This window comes from Aspergillus mulundensis (assembly GCF_003369625.1).
Source record: "Aspergillus mulundensis strain DSM 5745 chromosome Unknown scaffold_10, whole genome shotgun sequence".
Lineage (NCBI taxonomy): Eukaryota > Fungi > Ascomycota > Eurotiomycetes > Eurotiales > Aspergillaceae > Aspergillus > Aspergillus mulundensis.
In genome coordinates this window covers 950520-969638 of record NW_020797898.1, presented here as the reverse complement: position 1 = coordinate 969638, position 19119 = coordinate 950520, and the positions used below count along the sequence as shown (strand labels likewise).

General features: G+C 53.6%; 6 protein-coding genes across 6 annotated transcripts; 4 read left to right on the top strand and 2 right to left on the bottom strand.

Moving 5' to 3' along the window:
- Positions 1-1665: 1665 nt before the first annotated feature.
- DSM5745_08705 (uncharacterized protein) lies at positions 1666-4596 on the top strand (the record flags this gene model as incomplete). The annotated part of the gene is made up of 8 exons (XM_026750721.1): positions 1666-1833; positions 1888-2475; positions 2540-2663; positions 2723-3236; positions 3288-3483; positions 3537-3740; positions 3793-3919; positions 3980-4596. The coding sequence occupies 8 exons, from the start codon at positions 1666-1668 to the stop codon at positions 4594-4596; spliced, it is 2538 nt and encodes an 845-aa protein (XP_026600734.1).
- Positions 4597-5720: 1124 nt separating this feature from the next.
- On the top strand, positions 5721-8583 carry DSM5745_08704 (putative UbiD family decarboxylase; the record flags this gene model as incomplete). Its single annotated transcript, XM_026750720.1, has 6 exons — positions 5721-5772; positions 5834-6128; positions 6195-6978; positions 7917-8073; positions 8134-8358; positions 8390-8583. 6 exons carry the CDS (start codon positions 5721-5723, stop codon positions 8581-8583), a joined length of 1707 nt encoding a protein of 568 aa, XP_026600733.1.
- A 1177-nt stretch (positions 8584-9760) lies between these two features.
- DSM5745_08703 (putative carboxylesterase) lies at positions 9761-11716 on the bottom strand (the record flags this gene model as incomplete). Its single annotated transcript, XM_026750719.1, has 4 exons — positions 9761-10516; positions 10582-10884; positions 10933-11500; positions 11571-11716. The coding sequence occupies 4 exons, from the start codon at positions 11714-11716 to the stop codon at positions 9761-9763; spliced, it is 1773 nt and encodes a 590-aa protein (XP_026600732.1).
- Positions 11717-11983: 267 nt separating this feature from the next.
- DSM5745_08702 (uncharacterized protein) lies at positions 11984-13374 on the top strand (the record flags this gene model as incomplete). The annotated part of the gene is made up of 6 exons (XM_026750718.1): positions 11984-12157; positions 12213-12252; positions 12309-12376; positions 12426-12799; positions 12857-12921; positions 12986-13374. The coding sequence occupies 6 exons, from the start codon at positions 11984-11986 to the stop codon at positions 13372-13374; spliced, it is 1110 nt and encodes a 369-aa protein (XP_026600731.1).
- Positions 13375-13731: 357 nt separating this feature from the next.
- Positions 13732-14823, bottom strand: DSM5745_08701 (ankyrin repeat domain-containing protein; the record flags this gene model as incomplete). Its single annotated transcript, XM_026750717.1, has 2 exons — positions 13732-14552; positions 14649-14823. 2 exons carry the CDS (start codon positions 14821-14823, stop codon positions 13732-13734), a joined length of 996 nt encoding a protein of 331 aa, XP_026600730.1.
- Positions 14824-16852: 2029 nt separating this feature from the next.
- Positions 16853-19056, top strand: DSM5745_08700 (uncharacterized protein; the record flags this gene model as incomplete). The annotated part of the gene is made up of 5 exons (XM_026750716.1): positions 16853-16990; positions 17040-17796; positions 17844-17947; positions 18123-18619; positions 18690-19056. 5 exons carry the CDS (start codon positions 16853-16855, stop codon positions 19054-19056), a joined length of 1863 nt encoding a protein of 620 aa, XP_026600729.1.
- Between the last annotated feature and the right edge of the window lie 63 nt (positions 19057-19119).

The following is a 19119-nucleotide window of genomic DNA, read 5'->3' as shown; positions in this document are numbered from 1 at the left end:
TTTTTCGGTGAGCGAAGCCAGCCATCTGCACCCGAGCCCATTTCTCTTCAGAGCGCAAGATTGGCATCTTCATACCTAGCTATTATAGCAATTTCATAACCCTTTACACAGTCGTATCCATTACGACAGTCACCGAGGGAAGCTTTCCGAAGTTAAGATATCATCCGTCCGAACCGGGCTTATAGTCAATAGTCTTCGATGAGCTCCATCGCAACTTCTTCCCTTCATCTTTCCATCCTCTTACGTGACTGGAGTTGTCAGTGAATTGGGTAAGTCTCCCACGCACTTGCGTCCACAGGTTCTCATTCTTGCGCAGGAATGGCCCTTAGTGATGTGTCGAATATCTCCCCATTTGTGCAAACGGCGACGCCCCTTACCCAGCCCTCTGACCTCAAGATCAGTTGTGCACAGCGTTAAGCGGGTATGAACGGCTGTCAGCCCCGTGGTAAACATCTCGACAGAACCAGTCAGTGGTAAACGTCTGACAGAACCACTCGTGCAAAGCGGCAGCCCCCTGCTACTAGCCTTCAGCTGTATTCCTGCAGCTGTCGTGCAAGGTAAGCAGGTATTCTAGCTAGTTAGCCCTTTGGTTCTAACGAGCCACTGGTGCACAGCGGCAGCTGGCTACTACAAACGACGAGCCTTCTACGGCGCAAGCAGTTGAAGTATCAAGCTCGCTCGGCCCTTGACTTTTCCAAGAGACAAGGTGCAAAGTGGCGGCAACCCCCTACCAGCCTTCGGACCTCAAGAGCCGTCGTGCAAAGGCGCGGCGCGGCGCAACCTCCCCGTCCAGCCTTGTAGAAAACACTTACCGACTGCATAACTACGAGTTGCACAACGGACCGGGCCTCTAACTGGGGAAGCGGTGGGAGTACCAAGATCGTCAGCGCATTGAAGACCAATGGTGCAAACGACGGCGCCTCTTACCAGCCCTCGGACGTTAACGGCCGTCGTGCATAGCGGTAGACAGGTTTGTTCAACTCTTGCCAGTCCTTTAGGTTGCACAGCGGCAAGCCTGCGACCACTCTTGCTTTTGGGCGTAAGCTCAATGGTAAGAGTGGTAGCAGTATTAAGTTCGCCAGTCCTTATGGGGATGCTATTCGGCACAGCACCTCTGGATCAGAGTTTTGGACCGCAATTTCCAGTAAGATAAACCCCAAAGCCCAGAATCGTACGCCACTTTCATGGAGATTAGAGTGCTGAGTCGCCCGCATGCTTATCTCTCTAGCGTCTACCATGTAGATGATCAGCGCAGGCCACAATGTATTGTGGAAGGGAGCGGATATGGCACTTGGTTGTGCGCGAAACGGGAGTCAGGGAAGGTCCAAACGACTAGCGGCTGCACTCTCTCTCAACAGCAACGTCGCGATGCCGGGCAGTTCTTGCGTTATCATCGTAGGATACAGTCCGTCTGGAATAGGGCCGGTTTTCAAGTCCCCACCCCCAACAGTTGGAGATAGCTGCTCCACTAAGACAAATCTACTGGCGTGCTAACTGAACAGCCAAGAGGTTAAGTCCCGCCAACGTTATTCAAGAATAGAATCACGTCTTATCTCCCAACGGAGTCCTGCCACCAGTCTACAGGCTCTAGGTATAAAAGAATCCAAAACCGCCATTGCTAAAATCGATCAGGGTGCACAAACAATTGCATATAAACCAGTCAGAATGGTGGCTGTGGATGAGAAGGTCAACGTCATTGACGTTGTAGATGAGAAGGCCCAGTACGCCGGAGACCAGCTCCAGGACACAGCAAGGCTTCTGGGTTGCAGTCCACAGGAATATCTCGAGGCGGAGGAGCACAGCAAAACCATCGACCTAGCAGAAGCTGCCAAAGTAAGTAATTGCCTGCATTCAAAAGACTGCATCAAAAAATTAACCACTATCCAGCGCGCGACTCATATCCTCGACTTCCACGAGCACGACCCCAACTTCAACCGCGAATCCATCGTGCGCCTACAAGCCTTCATCAACCACCCACATCTATCCCAGAACCCCGATGCGCACGCCGAACTCATCTCCGAAATCAAAGTCGAAATTTCCCTATTGACTGAGAACTCGCCCTATGCGGAAGTGCGCGCGGTCGTCAGCAACAAGGACGATGAGTCCACATCTGCAGGCACGATCCGCGCTTGGACGATCGGCCTTCTTTTCGTCGTCTTGCTGAGCTTCGTCAACCAGCTCTTTTCCGTCCGTCAGCCTGCAATCAGAATCGAAGGTGCAGTCGTGCAGCTTTTATCATACCCACTGGGTAAGGCCTGGGAGAAGTGGCTGCCCACTGGTGAATTTGCCCTGCTTGGCTCAACGTTCAAGCTGAACCCCGGAAAGTTCACGCAAAAGGAGCATATGTTGATCTCTATCATGGCCAATGTGGCGTCGGGTCTGCCGCACTCGCGCTACATTATTTTCACGACGTGGATGAAGAAATACTTCAATATGCCATTTGCGGGATCGTTTGGATTCCAGGTCTGCGTTTCGGTATGTACCACCCTGCCCCCATCTTATTATCCCTTGTGATTGCAGTAAAACTCACCTCGCGCAGCTCTCCATGAATCTCATGGGGTATGGACTTGCTGGCCTGGCTCGGCGATTCCTCGTTTATCCATCGTTTTGTATCTGGCCCCGTTCGCTGGTCACTGTAGCGTTGAACCAGTCTCTTCACGAAGGTACGCTCTGCTTGTGGCCCTTACGCTGGGACCAACAACCTTCTAACGCAGGCTTTCAGATCAAAGTGAGGCTGTTCCAGGTCCATTCAAAAGGCTCTACAACATGTCGCGCTACAAGTTCTTCCTAATCGCCTTTGCATCCATGTTTGTCTGGTTCTGGTTCCCTGACTATATCGTCACCGCCGTCTCGCTCTTCAACTGGCTTGCCTGGATTGCACCAGAGAACTTCACGCTGACTGCTGTTACGGGCCTGCAAAAGGGCCTTGGCTTCAACCCTTTGCCAACTTTCGACTGGAATATTGTCACCCACAACGTTGACCCGCTAGTTGTTCCATTTCACGTCACCTTCAACATGTTTATTGGTGTCTTGCTGGGTGCAATCGTTCTTATAGGGCTGTACTGGACCAACACATACCACACAGGATACCTGCCCATCAATACCAACACGATGTTTACCAACAACGGGTCCCAGTACGACGTCTCGGCAATTCTCAACGACAAGGGCCTCCTTGATACGGAGAAATACCTGGCTTACAGCCCGGTGTACATTGCCGCTTCATCTGTTGTTTACTAGTGAGACTCACCAGTGGAAGACTTTTACGACCGCAGCTGACCATGTCCTAGTATCTTCTTCTTCGCTGTTTACAGTGCCGTGGTGTCGTATGCTCTGCTCCATCACCGCAAAGATATAGCATTGGGTTTCCGATCTCTATTCAACACCTTCAAGAAAGATGGCCGGCAAACCGACTTCAAAGACATCCACAGCCGGCTTATGAGGAAGTATCGCGAGGCACCGGAGTGGTGGTACCTTGTTCTGAATGTAAGTTGCGTTTCCCTCCCAAGGCCATCTCTATACTTACACCAACTGTATAGGCCATCGCAATCGGACTCGGAGTAGCCGCAGTAGCAGGCTGGCCCACCAACACCAGCGTGGGCGTCGTCTTCTTCGGCATCGCGCTGGCTATCATTTTCACCATCCCAACAGGCATCATCTACGCCACCACGGGCATCGAAGTCGAATATAACGTGCTAGCGGAGTTTATCGGCGGCGCATGGCAGCCCGGCAACGCTCTGGCGGTTTGTGCCCTTTCCCTTTCCAAATGCTTGTACTGTATACTCAAATCACCAGATGAACTTCTTCAAAGGCTTCGGCTACGTGACAACAGCCCACGCCCTCAGTTTCGCCAATGACCTAAAGCTTGGGCACTACCTCAAAGTCCCTCCGCGCCAGACATTCTGGTGCCAGGTCGTCGCGAGTACGTAACATCTATCCCAGACCCGGCAACCCCCTACCCCATCTAACTCTATTCGACCAGCCATCGTCTCCGCCCTCGTCTGCACAGGCGTCATGAACTTCCAAATCACCCGCATCCCAGACATGTGCGAAGCCAACCAGCGCGACAAATTCACCTGCCCGAATCTCCAATCCTACTTCACAGCCGCCGTGCTCTTCGGATCCCTCGGCGCCCGGCGCGTCTTCGGTGCCGGCGCGCAGTACACGGCCCTCCTCGCCGCTTTCCCCGTTGGCCTTGCCATCCCTGTAATCCACTACTACAGCACGCGCCACCTGGCCAGAACACACTTCCTCACCAAGATCCACCCCGTCGTGATCCTGAGCGGGGGCCACGCCTGGTCGCCTTATAACCTCGGGTATATGTGGCCGGCGGTGCTGCCGGGTTGGATCAGCTGGACGTATTTGCGGAAGAGGTATTTGGGCTTTTGGTCCAAGTATAACTATGTTCTGTCAGCGGCATTTTCATCGGGCATTGCGATTGCCGCCGTGGTGATTTTCTTTGCGGTTAGTTATCATGGGGCGGAGGTGGATTGGATTGGGAATTCGCCGGAGAGGGGGTGTGAGGCTAGTGCTTGTACGAGGCTGAAGTTGGAAGAGGGGGAGTACTTTGGGCCTAGGGTTGGCACTTGGGTTGTTTAGAAGTTCTGAGCGGTTCCTGGGAGGTTGATATTGCTACAATAGTTAGTAACCTGCAGGCTCGTTATGCGAGACACGAGGGGGCGTTCTGAATGGATCAAATCCTCCTCCTATACGCTGTAAGCGACTGGTCTCCAACCTCAATATCGTCTAGCTGAAAAGCAACCGGCCTAAATATTGAGGCTCATCAACAGCCCTATGGCGCAACCTCACCCCTACAAATAAGCATGACACACAAAAAGCCTTGAGCAATCCAGCCCACGCGACATCGGCGGTCCAGCCTGTCGAGTCTCGACCCGGACCCGACCACGCCCTTCAGCCCCAATGTCAACCTTAAACACTGGGGCCCGGAGCCGGATCTCGAGACAGCGGGGCCGGGAATGCCGAGCTGGCCCGGGCAAGGAACGGGCAATCTTCGGCAATCGGGATGCGAGCAATTATAGCTGTCTGCCAAGATTGATTGTGATTTAATTGGTTGGACGACATCGCCAATTATGCCAGATTCAGCGAATTCGGTAAACGTAGCTGGTTTGGGGGTGTCATGATTCAGATCTGGGCACGAGACTGGGGGAATGGAGTCAGCCCTGGGACTCAAGGGTGGATGTGGGTCGGGTGTAGGAAGATATCATGGTGTCCTTGCGTACCTACTAGATCTAGTTTGAAGGTGGTCAGCGATAGTAGAAGGAAAAGTAAGACCGAGGCAGCTACCCCGATGATTTATATCCCATCAGCCTCAAGGATGTCTGTCAATCATCTCGAAACCACGATAATCCCCGGTAGGGCCCGATATCGCCCCTTCCACGTGTTCGGGGTAAGCCATGACTCGCGCGCTGTCAGGAACAGCCGAGACCCGGGCACGCGACCCAATGAGTTCCAACGATCGCTTGTGTCCGATAAGGCATGACACGAAGCCTATCTATATCTGGTAGGCCCGCCGATGTGGCGCTGCGTTCCAGAAGACACATATCAGCTCGTCTGACATGGTTATCTCTTGAGAGTTGGAGAAGATCTAAAAGGGGCCTCCTTGGCCAACTTTTCTGGGGTGAGATCGGTCGGTCTTGGTCCCTGCATCCCTCGTGCATATTGATTTGGTCCGCCCGTTCTTGCGTGCATGAGATCAATTCGATATGGTGCGTGCTGTGGAAGAATGGATTTGGGTGGCCGTACTGCTGGCTGTTGGTATGTCTTTTGAGGTCGGGCACGATTGCCTTGAGAACTGACTGATGAGTGGCATTGGCAGCGGTCCTGCGCTACATATCCCGTCTCCTGCAGACAGGTGCCCTGCGCAACCTTCAGCTCGAGGATGGGGTTATGGGCGTGACAGTGATCTTCTATATCCTTCTTACCGTCTTCCTCGTCCAAGTCGACAAGTACGGCACGAATGGGGTCGCACCAGAGGCACTTGCCTCCGTTGATCCTGCAACCATACCCGGCCGCATTAAAGGTAGCAAGATGGTCGTTGCGGTCGAGCAGTTCTGGATGCTCGTCGTTTGGGGGTGTAAAGCATGTCTGCTGTTACTATACTCGACCATGACGTGCGTCGCATTCCATTCCAACCTCATTCCACTCCCACCCACTAATCTGTTTGTTCGATCGAGCAGGTCCGGCCTTTGGCAGAATCGCATCGTGAAAATCATTGGCGCAATTTGTGCAGGCTCCTTCGTCCTCATCGAGATCCTCTTCTTCGCCGTCTGGTGCCGTCCCTTCCACGCATACTGGTCCTACCCGCCGAAATCGCAGCAATGCTCCGTCTACACAAACCACGCGATCATCGCGCTCTCGTTCAACGTCTCGACGGACCTGATGATCATGGCGATCCCGCTGCCGCTGCTCATCAAGGCGAAACTCTCACTCAGCAAGAAACTTACCCTCTGCGGGCTGTTCTCCCTCGGCGCCTTTGTCATCCTCTGCTCGATTCTCTCGAAATATTACTCCATCTCGCAACCATACGGCATGAAATGGCTGGACTGGTATGTTCGCGAAGCAGCAACTGCGGTGATTGTTGCGAACATCCCACAGACCTGGACGCTGTTCAGACGGCTGTTCAACTTCAAGTCGTTCCTGCAGCACTCGTCGTATAACCGCAGCCGGAGCAAGAGCGGGAATAGATACGCCAGTCGCTTCGACAGCTCCACGATCCATCTCTCACGCTTCCGTGGTGATAAGTCGCAGATTCGTTCAGCAATTGACCGTACTGAATCTGGCGAGCATATCAATCGTGAACAACCTCTGGAAATCTGGGCGCACCGCCAGTTCCATGTTACGAATGAGGTGGATGAGGAGCGCCGGAGTAGTAGCAGTGGAAGCCTGAGTCATAGTAGCGGTAGTGGGAATCAGGACTTTGATCCGACGGCTGCTCCCACGAAGGCGACGGTGACGATCGGGGTAAGGGCAGCAGAGCAAATATAACAGGTCGCTTGGGTATATCGTAGAGCTTGCATGGCGAGAGTGCATAATAAGCGAGAGCATGGAAGTTAGACGAATATATTCCAGCCTCAACTAGTAACATGTTCTGATGGCACCCTCATCCTACTCATTTTGTACCGGTCTTGATCCAAACACGGGGCATAGAAGACACTAACTTTGCCTCCCCGAAGAGACTTGCTGAATTGCGACTAGGAGGAGCAACTTGCCCACATTCCAGAAGCCACACTGGGAAAATGGATAGGCAATACGGGCTGCGACGTATCGAATCAAGTTGATCATCCAAGCATTCTCTGGAATCACGTCGCTCACCACGTCGGAACGTAAGGTATTGTCCATGACCTTGCCGGTATAGGGTCACGGTCCAGATCAACCATATTGCTGGGTTCTACTCAAAGCCCGCCCGGAACCCAGTCCCGTCTCGATACGTCACGCAGATAACCAATCCTTTCTTGCTGACGTTCCTCATCTTCCTAGAAGGGAGACACCAGTTATTGCGCAGCAATGTCACCAGAGTCGATAGTTTGCTTACACCCCTCGAGCCAGTGCAGGCTGTGCGGATGTCTTTGCGGGATCAAGTACGCCACGGCGACGTGGCAGTGCACAATCAGAACTGTGTATCTGGACAACGGATTGTGTTCTACCATACTCTGGAATCCAGATATGCAAAATGCCGCGGATTTCCTTCAGGGACGAAGCCCAAATTGAGAATAGATTTTGTTGGAGTGGTTAAAACTGCAGCGATGGGGTAGTTGTTGTCCATGGGCCAGCTGTTGGATCGACGAGCTTATGGTTTCTTTCACGATGTAGTCAACTCCTATCGACCTCGGAATTTGGGCGACGCAAAGTACGAAGGGAACAGCGAAGACGAGTCTGACGAGTAATATGATGGCGATGAGGAAGACGAAGACGAAGATGAAGATGAATGCACGGACGGCGATGGGGACGATGGAAACGACGAGGACTATCAGGACGAAGACGACAATGGAGAGAACGCGTGCGTTCCGGTTCTCAAGACAAGCTATCGGCTTCTCAGGTCGATGAAGCCTCTCAAAGGTATAGCTGTTCCTTGAGGCTTGGCTGTTAGTTTGAAAACTCACCTCTCCTTCAATGAAGTGGTCATCATCTCGCGCCGTGAGAAGCTGGATGAAGATAAGATTGAGTGTGGGAAAGAGGAGACATGTGAAGATGGTGAAAGTGGGGAAATCGAGGGTGATGTTGAATATGATGACGAAGGTGAAGCTGAGCCTGAAGACGAGGAGACAGACGAAGACATACACTCGGCTCCATGCTGCGCGCCCTGGCTCAACCGTCTCCTCCGAAAGGCGAATCGCCTGCCTGGTACCCCTCGTCCTACTGCAAATCCGCGCAGAAACCGCAACAAGACTGATTGCTTTGCGCGACTCCCATCCGAACTCCGCGAAAGAGTATCATCGTCTCTTCACACGCACGACTTCCTCCCCCTCCGCCATTTGTCCCGCGCAACGGCACCTGTCTTCCACAACAATCACTTTTGGCAATCTCGCTTCTGGCAGAAGAGCGAGCGCGGATTCTTGCAGGCTGTGAAAGCAGCAGCCGGCAGAGCAATAGATTGGAGGTCGTTATATCGGGCTTCGTCGGTTCTGGCAAAGAGCCACAAGTTGGAGTTCGCGATGCGAGTTTGAGAGGTCAGTCAATGGGTCGCGGAAGCTTGCGTACTCAGGAAGAGTTCAGGTCCCAGTTCAGTGTCGACTGGGGCTCTGCGGCCTCTAGACTTTGCAGGCAGGGTCTTGCAGCATTATCACAGAGATAGCGCTGTGGCAGGGAAAAGGGTGCAAAGGCTCAGTGTTATGCCATCCCTGGCGGAGATTGGTATCTCTGTAATCTCCGGGCCCCAGGTGCTAAAGGGGTGCCCATACTGGAGCGGTCGCTGTACGCACTCGAGTCCAGGGGAATTCCCAACGCAGATTATCGGGCTGGAGCTGATTCGGAAGGACGGCAGCAGCGCTGTACTTGGGGACGTATATTGCAAGAACACAACTGTAATGGCCGAGGATGACAAAGGTGCTCTTAGACGCGGCTTGTGAGACCTTTCGCGGTTTCCGCATAGGATATGAAGCAGATCCGATTTTTTCCATAGGTGTTTCTCCAAAAGGGAAGGAGTACGGAGACAACGAGGTATTTGGTTATGATCCCATTGATTCGCGAGAGTTGAGGCTGGAGTTGAAGCGGGTGATGGAGGTGGTTGCGACTTTTCCGGTTCGATTGCTTTCCCTTTGATGACTGCACATGAGACGCTGATATGCTTGTCAGGGCCGTGTCATGACAGACCTGGGGATCAGGGGACGAAGGAGAGAAACGAGAGGATAAGACGGTCTCCTTGCTCCTGCCTTAGGACACTCGGACCATGGCCGGAGCCACATCCAATTTGCACGTTTTCACTGATTGTTCCTCTAGCATGAACTCATGGGGAATACTGCCGTCCAATTGGCAGACTATTGACAATGTCCAGATATCCGATGTTGACTAGTCTTGTTCCCGCCGTGCCTTGTCTTTTGTGCTCTTGGAAGGTATTGCATATGTTTGTTACTTAGCATTTATTTTGTGCTCTTTGGTGCGAACGGGCGTGGTACGACAACATGCAATCGATGAAGATGGGCTTCCACCTTCAGTGTCACATCCTCTTTCTATGTACTCCACGTACGGAGCATCACCTGTCTATCTACGAATCTCCTGTTCAACAACATATCTTCTGAGGCCAGTGTCACAGAGGCACCCGCCCAGAAATGCCCCTCCACCATTCACATCGATAGCCGCGCCTGCCTTCCCAATCATATGCATCCACAAGCCTAAAAACATTGACTATTCCCGGTCCCTCCCTTAGATAGTACTTCAAGTGGTCCGTCTCGACGTGAAGGCTTAGCGTGCCCCCAGTTGTATTCAGGTCCATCTGCCAAGGCTCCTCCACCGAAAACGAGGGCCAGGAAAGATTTCCGTGGCAGTCGACCGGCGCCGAGGCGTTGGACATATTGGCGGTCGCGTCCAAACCGGGAATCACGGGTGTGCTGTTAATAATAAAGCTTCCCCAGATCTTTTGGAACGCGTGGTTGAACTCGGGACTCGGGGAGTCGGCGGAGAAGTACGCACTCAAATCAGCGCCGTGGTACGCTGGCGTGGCCGAATACTGGTATTTCCATGCCTTGCGATTCCCACGAGAATATGCCTCCGCCAGCCATTGCGCGGGACAGTCAAATGTTGATTCGGCAAACACGTTAAAGGCCGTCTGCTGCAATCCTGTCGCCATTTCGGATTGATTTAGTGCGGTAGGCCCCGCGTCACCGATGGTGTCGAAACGCGAGGCGGTGTTTGCGGGAGAGGTGTCTGAGGTCTGGTACACACGGTTCAATGCTGCTATGTCGCGGACGGTGAAGTTGGGAAAAGTTCGCGAGATGTGAGCATTGAATGAAGTACGGTTGGCGATCGTGGGTTCGCTCAGAGGGACACCATCGTTGGCGTTGTTCTGTAACTAGTCAGAGAATACACATGGTTCATGCGGTTAAAGCATGCTTACCCCGACAAGAATACGTTGACCATTACGTGGCCGTGTAACAGTTGCTGGGATGGCCGGGTAGTCAGCAGCTCCCCGTCAATAACAGGCAGAAAGGCAAAGCTGCCAAAGACGTTGCCAGATGCTGACACTTCACCGCTGGCATTCTGGAGTGCCTCAGTTGGAGCATTGAGCAAGCAGTTGAAGGTCGTCTTATGGCGTCGTCTTCGCGCAGAGCCTTGTCCGCAGCCAGCTAGCTCAAGGAAATGATCGTAATGGTCAGTCGGTTCTGGGTCGTTGTATTTATAGATGGGTGCAGAGTAAGGGCTCGCCGCGATTATCTAAAACGTTCAGCTGCGGTTCTTTCGTGGGCGGCTGGGGATGCTTACATTTTGGAAGAGATGATCCTCGCGGCCCCCATACGCCAGAGCCTGCAACATCACGGAACCTGCGCCTGCCGACTCGCCTCCAACCGTGACGCGACCAGGATCCCCGCCAAACTTGCTGATATGCTTCTGCACCCATTCTAGAGCGAAGCGCTGGTCGAGCAGCCCGGCATTAAGTTGACCATGGCTCTTGACGTCTTCAGACGAAAGGAATCCAAAAGCGCTAAGGCGATACTGGATCTCGACAGTGATGAATCTGTTGTTATTCGCATTCATCATCGCGCTCGGATCGTAGGTCGCGCCAAACAGAGCGTATCCACCACCATGAATCCACACCAGCACGGGAAGGCCCGATGCTCCCGGCACGGCATAGACGTTCAGGAACAGGCAGTCCTCGTCTCCAGGCCCGGAATTGAACCCGTAGGAGGTTGGTGTCCCGGCCGCTCCCGACTGAGGGCAAAGAGGAGGTTGATCAACGGCAGGAATGACTCGGTCAATGCTACCTTGGACCCGGACGGGCTGAGGGCTCTGCCAGCGTAAGTTTCCCACGGGTGCTGAGGCATACCGGATCCTAGCAGGCAGGGATCAGGTTAGTGGTGGGAAAAGCAAACAGGAAACTCCGGGACTCCGTGTGTTCTCACCCCTTCCAGACGTTCAGCCCAAATGTCGCGTCATGGTATCCCTGGTAAGCGGCATAGCCAAGGTCAACGATTGGATCTTCGGCGGCAAATCCAGCCTGAATAAAGCTGACTGCAGCCAGCATGAACGAGCTGAGTCGGAGACGCATGATCCTACTGGGAAGTGAGTGTTGCACTGGACTGTTGCGGGAGGAAGGAATCCGGCCCCCAAGGAACACACACATTTTATTTAGTAAGATCCCGCCAAACAAAGAACGCAGCCCATCTGATGACCAGTTATCCTGGAACCTGCTGCAACGTGAGTTATCTCCAAATAAGAGCCAGCCACCCACTGCTTTAAGCTCCACAATGCACATTCCATCCATGGATCCTTCGCGGTGCGGCCCATACAGCCACCAACACTGCCAGCCACCCCGATGACCGACCCAACCTCCGAGTATCTGGCTCAGTCGAAAACCCTCGACCTCAACGTCTGCTATTCAATCCCAATTCCTCTTGAGATTCTGTCGACAAGCTTGCGACTTTGGGCTGAGTTGCGTCCGGGGAGAAATGGGTTGGCCTTCGATGACCTTCTCATGGTCTGGGCCACGGTACGATTCGCCGTCACCATCCAACTCCCAGGAGACTCCTGATGGGTAACTGTAGGCTGTGAGCATCGGACTATGCATCAGTGGGCTAGTTTACGGTAAGTATCACTCACCCTATACTAGCGCATGTACATCTAACACACCATGAATTTAGGCCCTCCGTACGGAATGGGGAGGCACATCGGTGCGGTGGATAAAGAGGACTTGAAGACGTTCATGATGGTAATCCTCACTGCAACTCTACCTTGCAGATTGATGTCAACATCAATAGGGCGACTACATCTTCAGCCACTTCTATGACTTCGCGATCGCCAGCACCAAGCTCTCCGTCCTCGCTCTCTACTACCGCGTCTTCCCCAAGCCCGTATTTCGCAGAGTTGTAATCCTAACGGCCGTTTTCGTTTTCTTGTGGCTCGCGACAATGGAATTTGTCCTTGGTTTTCAATGCCGACCGATCCTTCGGTTTTGGGACCCTGACGTGGACGGGGATTGCTTCAACCTAGTCGCATTCAGCTACTTCACGAACATCACCAACCTCGTGACAGATCTGTGGATCTTTGTCCTGCCGCTGCCCATTATCATGCGATTACATGTCTCCAGGAATAAGAAGATCGGGCTTAGTTTGCTCTTCTCCGTGGGTCTGGCGTATGTACCAGCCTCTCAGAAATCGAAAACGAACCAGAAACTGACCCAACCCTCTAGAACATGCACCGTCAGTGCCGTCCGCCTCTCTGTTGTTGTCTCGCAAGGCTCAGACGATTTCACCTGTAGGTCACTTCCCTTTCCACCATCGGCAGGGTCGGGATGGATAAACCCTAACAATTCCCCCAGGGGCCGGCGTCCCCCTCGGAATTCTCTCCGTCTGGGAACCACTCGGTGGCATCCTCTGCGCAAACCTCCCAATCTCGTATAAACCACTATCGGCTGCGTTCCGAAAGGCGACGGGTCAGTCTTCGTCTGAGAGGAGCCATCAAACACCGACCGGTTGGCGGAGCTGGTCAAGGCTGGAGAATTTTCCAATTGCGCGTCAGAAGAAAGCCCCGCATTTTGGGGTCTCAACGGACAATGAAACGAATACAAGCTACATATATACAGATACTGGGCATCCATCGGAACTCGAGATGGGTGGGATTGTTGTCGAGAGGAGCTTTAGCCAGGTTGAGTCGTATACGAACGCGGATGTCGATGTCGCTCCACCGTCCGCGCGCGATAGATGGTGACCGGGGCGATGAGATGGGCAGGTCTCACTAAATGCTTTGTAGCGGACGTGCTCGTTTCTCAGTATGTGTCATAAAGCATCATGCTTCTGAAGGTCGTGCCCCAATACTCGCGAATTCCCTAAGGCGCCTGTGGATCTAACATTCATTCTGTTTATCAGAACCGATTTCTGAGCCAACATCAGGCAGGACCCTTGATATACAAGGAGCTTTGAAACTGGTTTCGACAGAACAAAGTATGCCGGGCCATCATTTAGAATTGTTTGGTGATTGCTCCTTGTTTCCTGTGCGAGATTCTGTCGCCAGCTTTACGGTATAACCGCCGAGCAAGGCTACCTAGTCTGGCAGGGCTAACTCAGCTCAGCAATAAGACCGCAGCAACTCGCGCATCTCCTCGCTCTTCGCATCCGCAATCCCCCTACGCATAAAGTCCAACCGTCCCCCCGCCGCCAGAAGCAACCTCGCCTCCTCCACATTATCAGCCTTGATGGCAATAGTGAGCGGATGCCGCGGCTGCCCAGTCGGCTGCACCCAACGCCCAAAGACCATCTCGTCCTCCTCAATATACTCCATCCGCCCATGTTCCTGATAGCTGGCGTTCCGTCCGCGGAGCCGAAACCGCACATTCTCATCCTCGTGGTTCAAAATAAGATCCAACAGCGCCGTGTCTTCCCTCCGCGCAAGCAGCTGCGCCGCGTCCTCAATGCCGCCGGGGTGGTCAATCGGCGCTTCCGGATCACCGCCTGCATCCATCAGGACCTTCGCGAACTCGAGCTGGTCGTGCAGGATTGCCATTCCCAGCGGTGTGTTCTGGCAGGGGTCGCCGCTGCCCCAGCGCCGGCCTCGGGCTTCGACAGGCGCCTTGTGCTCGAGGAGCAGCTTCGTCGCTTCCATGTTCTGCTTCTCGACCGTATACGATACCAGCAGGCGGTAGTCCGGGCTTATCGCCGCCGCGACAGCCGCGCCATTCTCAATCAGGTACTCCATGCAGGAGACTAGGGGGCGCTGTGTGGCCATCGCCAGCTCAAAGGATTTGGGCACCATGTCCACGTCCTTGTTTCGCGGATCTTCGTAAAAGGTCCTCAGTGCTTCCAGGGCCAGTTCTTCTGGCCCGAAATGAAGGAGTGCTTGTCTCGCCTCCCCGCACACCAGGGCCTTTCGGAGCTCGGTTCTCCAGGATTCTGGAGTACGCTGAGGTTAGTCGCCTAGTCTTTGTCCTTTGTCCAGGGCGTAGACTTCTCAGGCTCTTCCTTTTCTTCCAGCTGTACTAAACTCACGGCATACTAGGAAATAGTTCACGGTGTACCCCCACAGCCTTTTCCTCGCGGGTGCACGGTTTTCTCCCATGTGTGGCGGGCATTCCTCATAGTGCCTTTCGACTTCGGGGTCGATGTTGGCGAGGTGCGCGAAGACTTGGGTTTGGAGCTCGGCGGGTAGAGTGTTCCAGCTCATCTTGTGGCGGGCTATGATCTTTTTAAATTGTGTTGGCAACTTCAAAGCACGGATTGATTGTGGATGGTGGTGGGTACCGTATCAGTCGCGTAAGAAGGAAGCTGATTCGCCGGTAGAGGTCCGTGGGCACCCTGTCCAATTAGGCACTGTATCATTTCTTCCAAAAATGCCGGACGACCACCCCTTGGGCACGGCGGGACTTCTCCGGACGCGGTAAACCCCTGCTGATTTACCACTGCGTATATGCCAGGGTATGCTTGTTATTTATGGCCGGTGACAGCGGTAAACCTATGCCATCATTTGTTTCCTCACATCGAATATATATATAGATATATTGTATAATACGTAAGGTCTTCGACCAAACCCCGTATCAAAGCACCAAATATTGCCTTACAATTCCGGTGCATCAAGCACAGCAGAGGCTCCTCTTTTTACCCACACACGGTCCTTTAGGGCATACGCCCTAGGCACAGTCTCAACCCCGTCATTTGGCCAAAGCGTGCAAAGGTAAGCATAATCTGGGCTGTAGCTCACGGCTTTCCAATGCAGCTGCGCGGGCCAATTGAGAACGGCATGTACGGATACTCTGTCTTCCTATCCGTATTAGGCCTTGACTGGTTCGAATGTGAACGGGTTGGACTAGTATCTCGGGTTATGATGGATGGTGCATATGGAAGGCCGGCCTCAGCCTTGCGAGATATAGTGCCCGTCAATCACGGCGCTGCTTTGGTCGACCACCCACCAGACGACTGCCGCCGGGGGTGAAAGGCGCATGGACTCTTCCTTGCAGGCGCGCAGACTATTGCATGAGCTCAGTTGGGAACCGATTGGATTCGTCCAGGGATGGGAAGGTGTCCCGCATCTCGGTGGTCACTGTGCGGTACCACTCCGAGGAGCCAGTAGTAGTGCGATGTACTGGCCAGGGAGTTGGATGTGGAGTCTGAGCCTGCGACAACGAAAGCCGCCGTCTCTGGGTTTACTTCGGTGGTAATACGGCCTTGCCCTATGTTGGGGTCGCCCTGGGTGCCGGGTCAAAGGATGGAAAAGCGCCAAGTAGAGGCATCTGACTGTCAGCTGGCGGGAAGAGAAGGGCTAGGGACTATTCTTTGCAGGGAGTGCCAGAGGAAACGTACGCAGACACAGACAAATGCAAGAAAGGCCCGGCAAGCAAAACACTTTTCGTCGGAGCTGCAGGAAGGAAGAAGGGACCGGAACCGGTGACATTGCTGCAGCCTGCAAGTGTAAAAGTGTCAGCCAGTGCGTCGACGATGTCTCCTTTAGATCCGCGCCACAATCTGGGATCAATCATCGGGGGTGGAAATTGAAGCCGACTACGCCGATCTACTTTATCAGACGGCATTAACTCGCATGGCGTCCTCGGAGACCAAGTTTGTCCACTGCACGCAGTATGTGAGTCTGATGAAGTGTGGAGCATCAAAGCTTGTCTTAAGCTTGCCTCAAGTCCTCATATCCCCCACGGGCCAGTGCACCTAGTGCGGTCCTTTCCATCCAGGAACTACTTGGTCGCCTCGCAATCTTGTATAGCCGCTATCGGCTGCGTTCCACAAGGCGACAGTTCAATCTTACAATTGACCATCTAAAAAGCGCCATTGGCTCAGTGCGCCGAAGCCGACCAGTCAATCACGGGTTGGCTCCAAGCGCCTACCAAGGCTACCATAGGCTTCTTGCTGATTCTATCGTGGCATGTGCGACGAGACCCGGCCTCAAACACAATCCAAGCTGCCAATCATATGGACATATCGGGCGGAGGGTATATCCGAAGGCAACCGTCTCGTCTGATTGAGAGCTGATGATCGCGTGGCTGGAACTGCCAGCAGGTGACGGTAGGTCTTGGATTCAATTTCCGCAGTCCAGGTTGCTCAAGCATCACGATGGTGTGAACTCCGCCCGGGAGATTACTTATAGCACGCCCGGTGAGAAGGGTTGCGCTGGAAACACCGCTCTCGAGCAGGCGATCGTCATCGCGAACCTTCCGCATCGCATCGATCAAGCAACGAGCGTGGTGATCATGGGCGGGGACCAGCTGCTGTTGCCCAAAGTCCCCAAAGGCGACCCCTCCTTTGGCGGGGCCAACCCGGCCCACCAAGTCGGACGGAAGACCAAGGCTTCCAGAGCATGTGACACCTGCCGATCGCAGCGCAAAAAGGTATTCCATCATCCTCTTTCCTTTTCGTCGACACTGACTCTAGGTTCAGTGCAATGGCGAAAATCCCTGCACCAGTTGCTATCAGCAAGAAATCGAATGCTCCTATTCGGGCGCTGATCGACGGAAGAAGGAAGCCTTGAAATCTCAGATCCAAGCACTGGAAGACCGCAATGCCTATCTGGAGCATCTCGTTGAACAGCTGAGTCGCAACAGTAGCGACAAGGCGATACAGAATTCCCTCCAGCAGTCCGTGCAGCAGAGCCCGCAGGATGATGGGAGTACCCAGCACATGGGCAGTTCACACCCCTCCAGCGTTACAGACGGGAATACTCAGATGCCGGACGAAGAGACGTCAGAACTACGGCATATGCTTCATGCTGCAACCTCGCATCCCCTGGTCAGGTCACCGGAGGCCCAATGGCAGCAAGGCCGTCAGCATGGGTACCGGGGCGGAAAGCTCCCCGACGAGAACATCACCCGCCTTGCGCTCGACGCCTTTTTTGAATGCGCGGCCACTTCCTTTTATGTGACGACGGAAAAACAGGCCGCTCGGTTGATGGAGAAAGTGTACCACAGTTACCACGCGTCACCCGAGGATACTTGTGAGCTCTGCGCCCTTGCTACTATCGGCAGTCACTACCTGGGGCCGGAGATCCCTGATGACGCCAGGGAAGCGTACTTTTATCTTGCTTCGACCAGCTTGGATGAGACATTGCAGGCGGGTACTATGCAGGGGATGCGGATTTTTATCTGTCTGTGGATGAGCTCTATCATGGATACCAGTTATAGTGCAAAGCTGCTAATCAGTAAGCCTACCCACCCTGAACTTGGATGACCTCTTAACTGTGCGCAGTTTCGGCGTTGAATCTTGCGAGGGGCAAATTGGAAGCAGACTCGGAGAAGGCCATGTGGGTCCAAAATCAAAACGATGAGTATCAAAGAACGCTTCAGACCCTGGTATTTTTAAAAGGGTAATGTTCTCAAAGGCACCGCGGCCTTAGCCTGCGCTGAAACTGTATAGGTGGCTGTCTTACTCCTTGGGACACCGGAGTTGCTTGAGCGAGAGTGAACTGGACCTGGTTAGCTCTCTCTGACCTTTGACATAAATGTACGTGCTAACTGCATGGGCTAGGTCCACTACACCGTCCCTCTGGAGCTCGGCTCGGTGGGCAGCGACGTGCTCACTACAAGACTGGTTCAAACACAAATGACAAAGCTGGCTCTGATAGCCTGCAAAACGCGTGATGAGCTACCTCTAGACAACCAAGATTACTGGACCGGTGCAGAGAAGCTACTATCCCGATTGGACATCTGGCACCGAGAGCTCCCTGCCAACTTACATATTGCGGCAATCAGCAATACCCAAGTCTCGGTCGGGGTCCTCCAGGAGAAGTCGTTGTATATCATGCACATGCTTTACATGGACACGCGGATCCAGCTCTACGGTCAACTGCTCAAGGCCTCCTGCGACAGTGACTTGGCGCCAACCCCCGATCGCTTGAAGACCCTGCTTAGCGAGGTGCCACAGCACGTTGCCAAGTTCCACGCGGAATTTGCGGTCCAGATAGTTCGCACTGCCTCCCTCCTCTATGAGCGATCCGCGATATCAACACGTTGCTGGCTAGTCGTGTCCGTCACCCTCACCACGCTTCGCTACCTACATACAAGAGATCAAGACTGAACTAACAGGTCCATATAGTCGTGCCGTCTTCGACGCCTGCGTTGTGCTCCTTCTCAATGACTGTATCAGACTCATCGTAGGCGCCGAAAACAGCGACAACATCGCCGACATCTTTACCCATATCAATGGCTCGCTTACGGTGCTGGACTTCTGCAGCCGCAGTGATATCGCTGCCAGCCGGCTACGGGACATGCTGGAGCCGGTAATCAAGGGGCTTAGCCGGCTAGGCTTGACCAGCGCGCTGTCGCAGGGAGACTGCAGCAACTCGGAGATAATGGAGATCCAGCACATCATCGACCATAAGCCAGAGCAGAACATGGAACTTGCTAGGATGATTGAGAGGTTGCTGAGTTTCATCTCGCCGACGAAGAATATCTGGATCTAGCTTTGAGGGTCAAGTTAGGGGTGGACGAGCGTCCCCTGAAACTCTGGGTTATTGCCCCAGCAA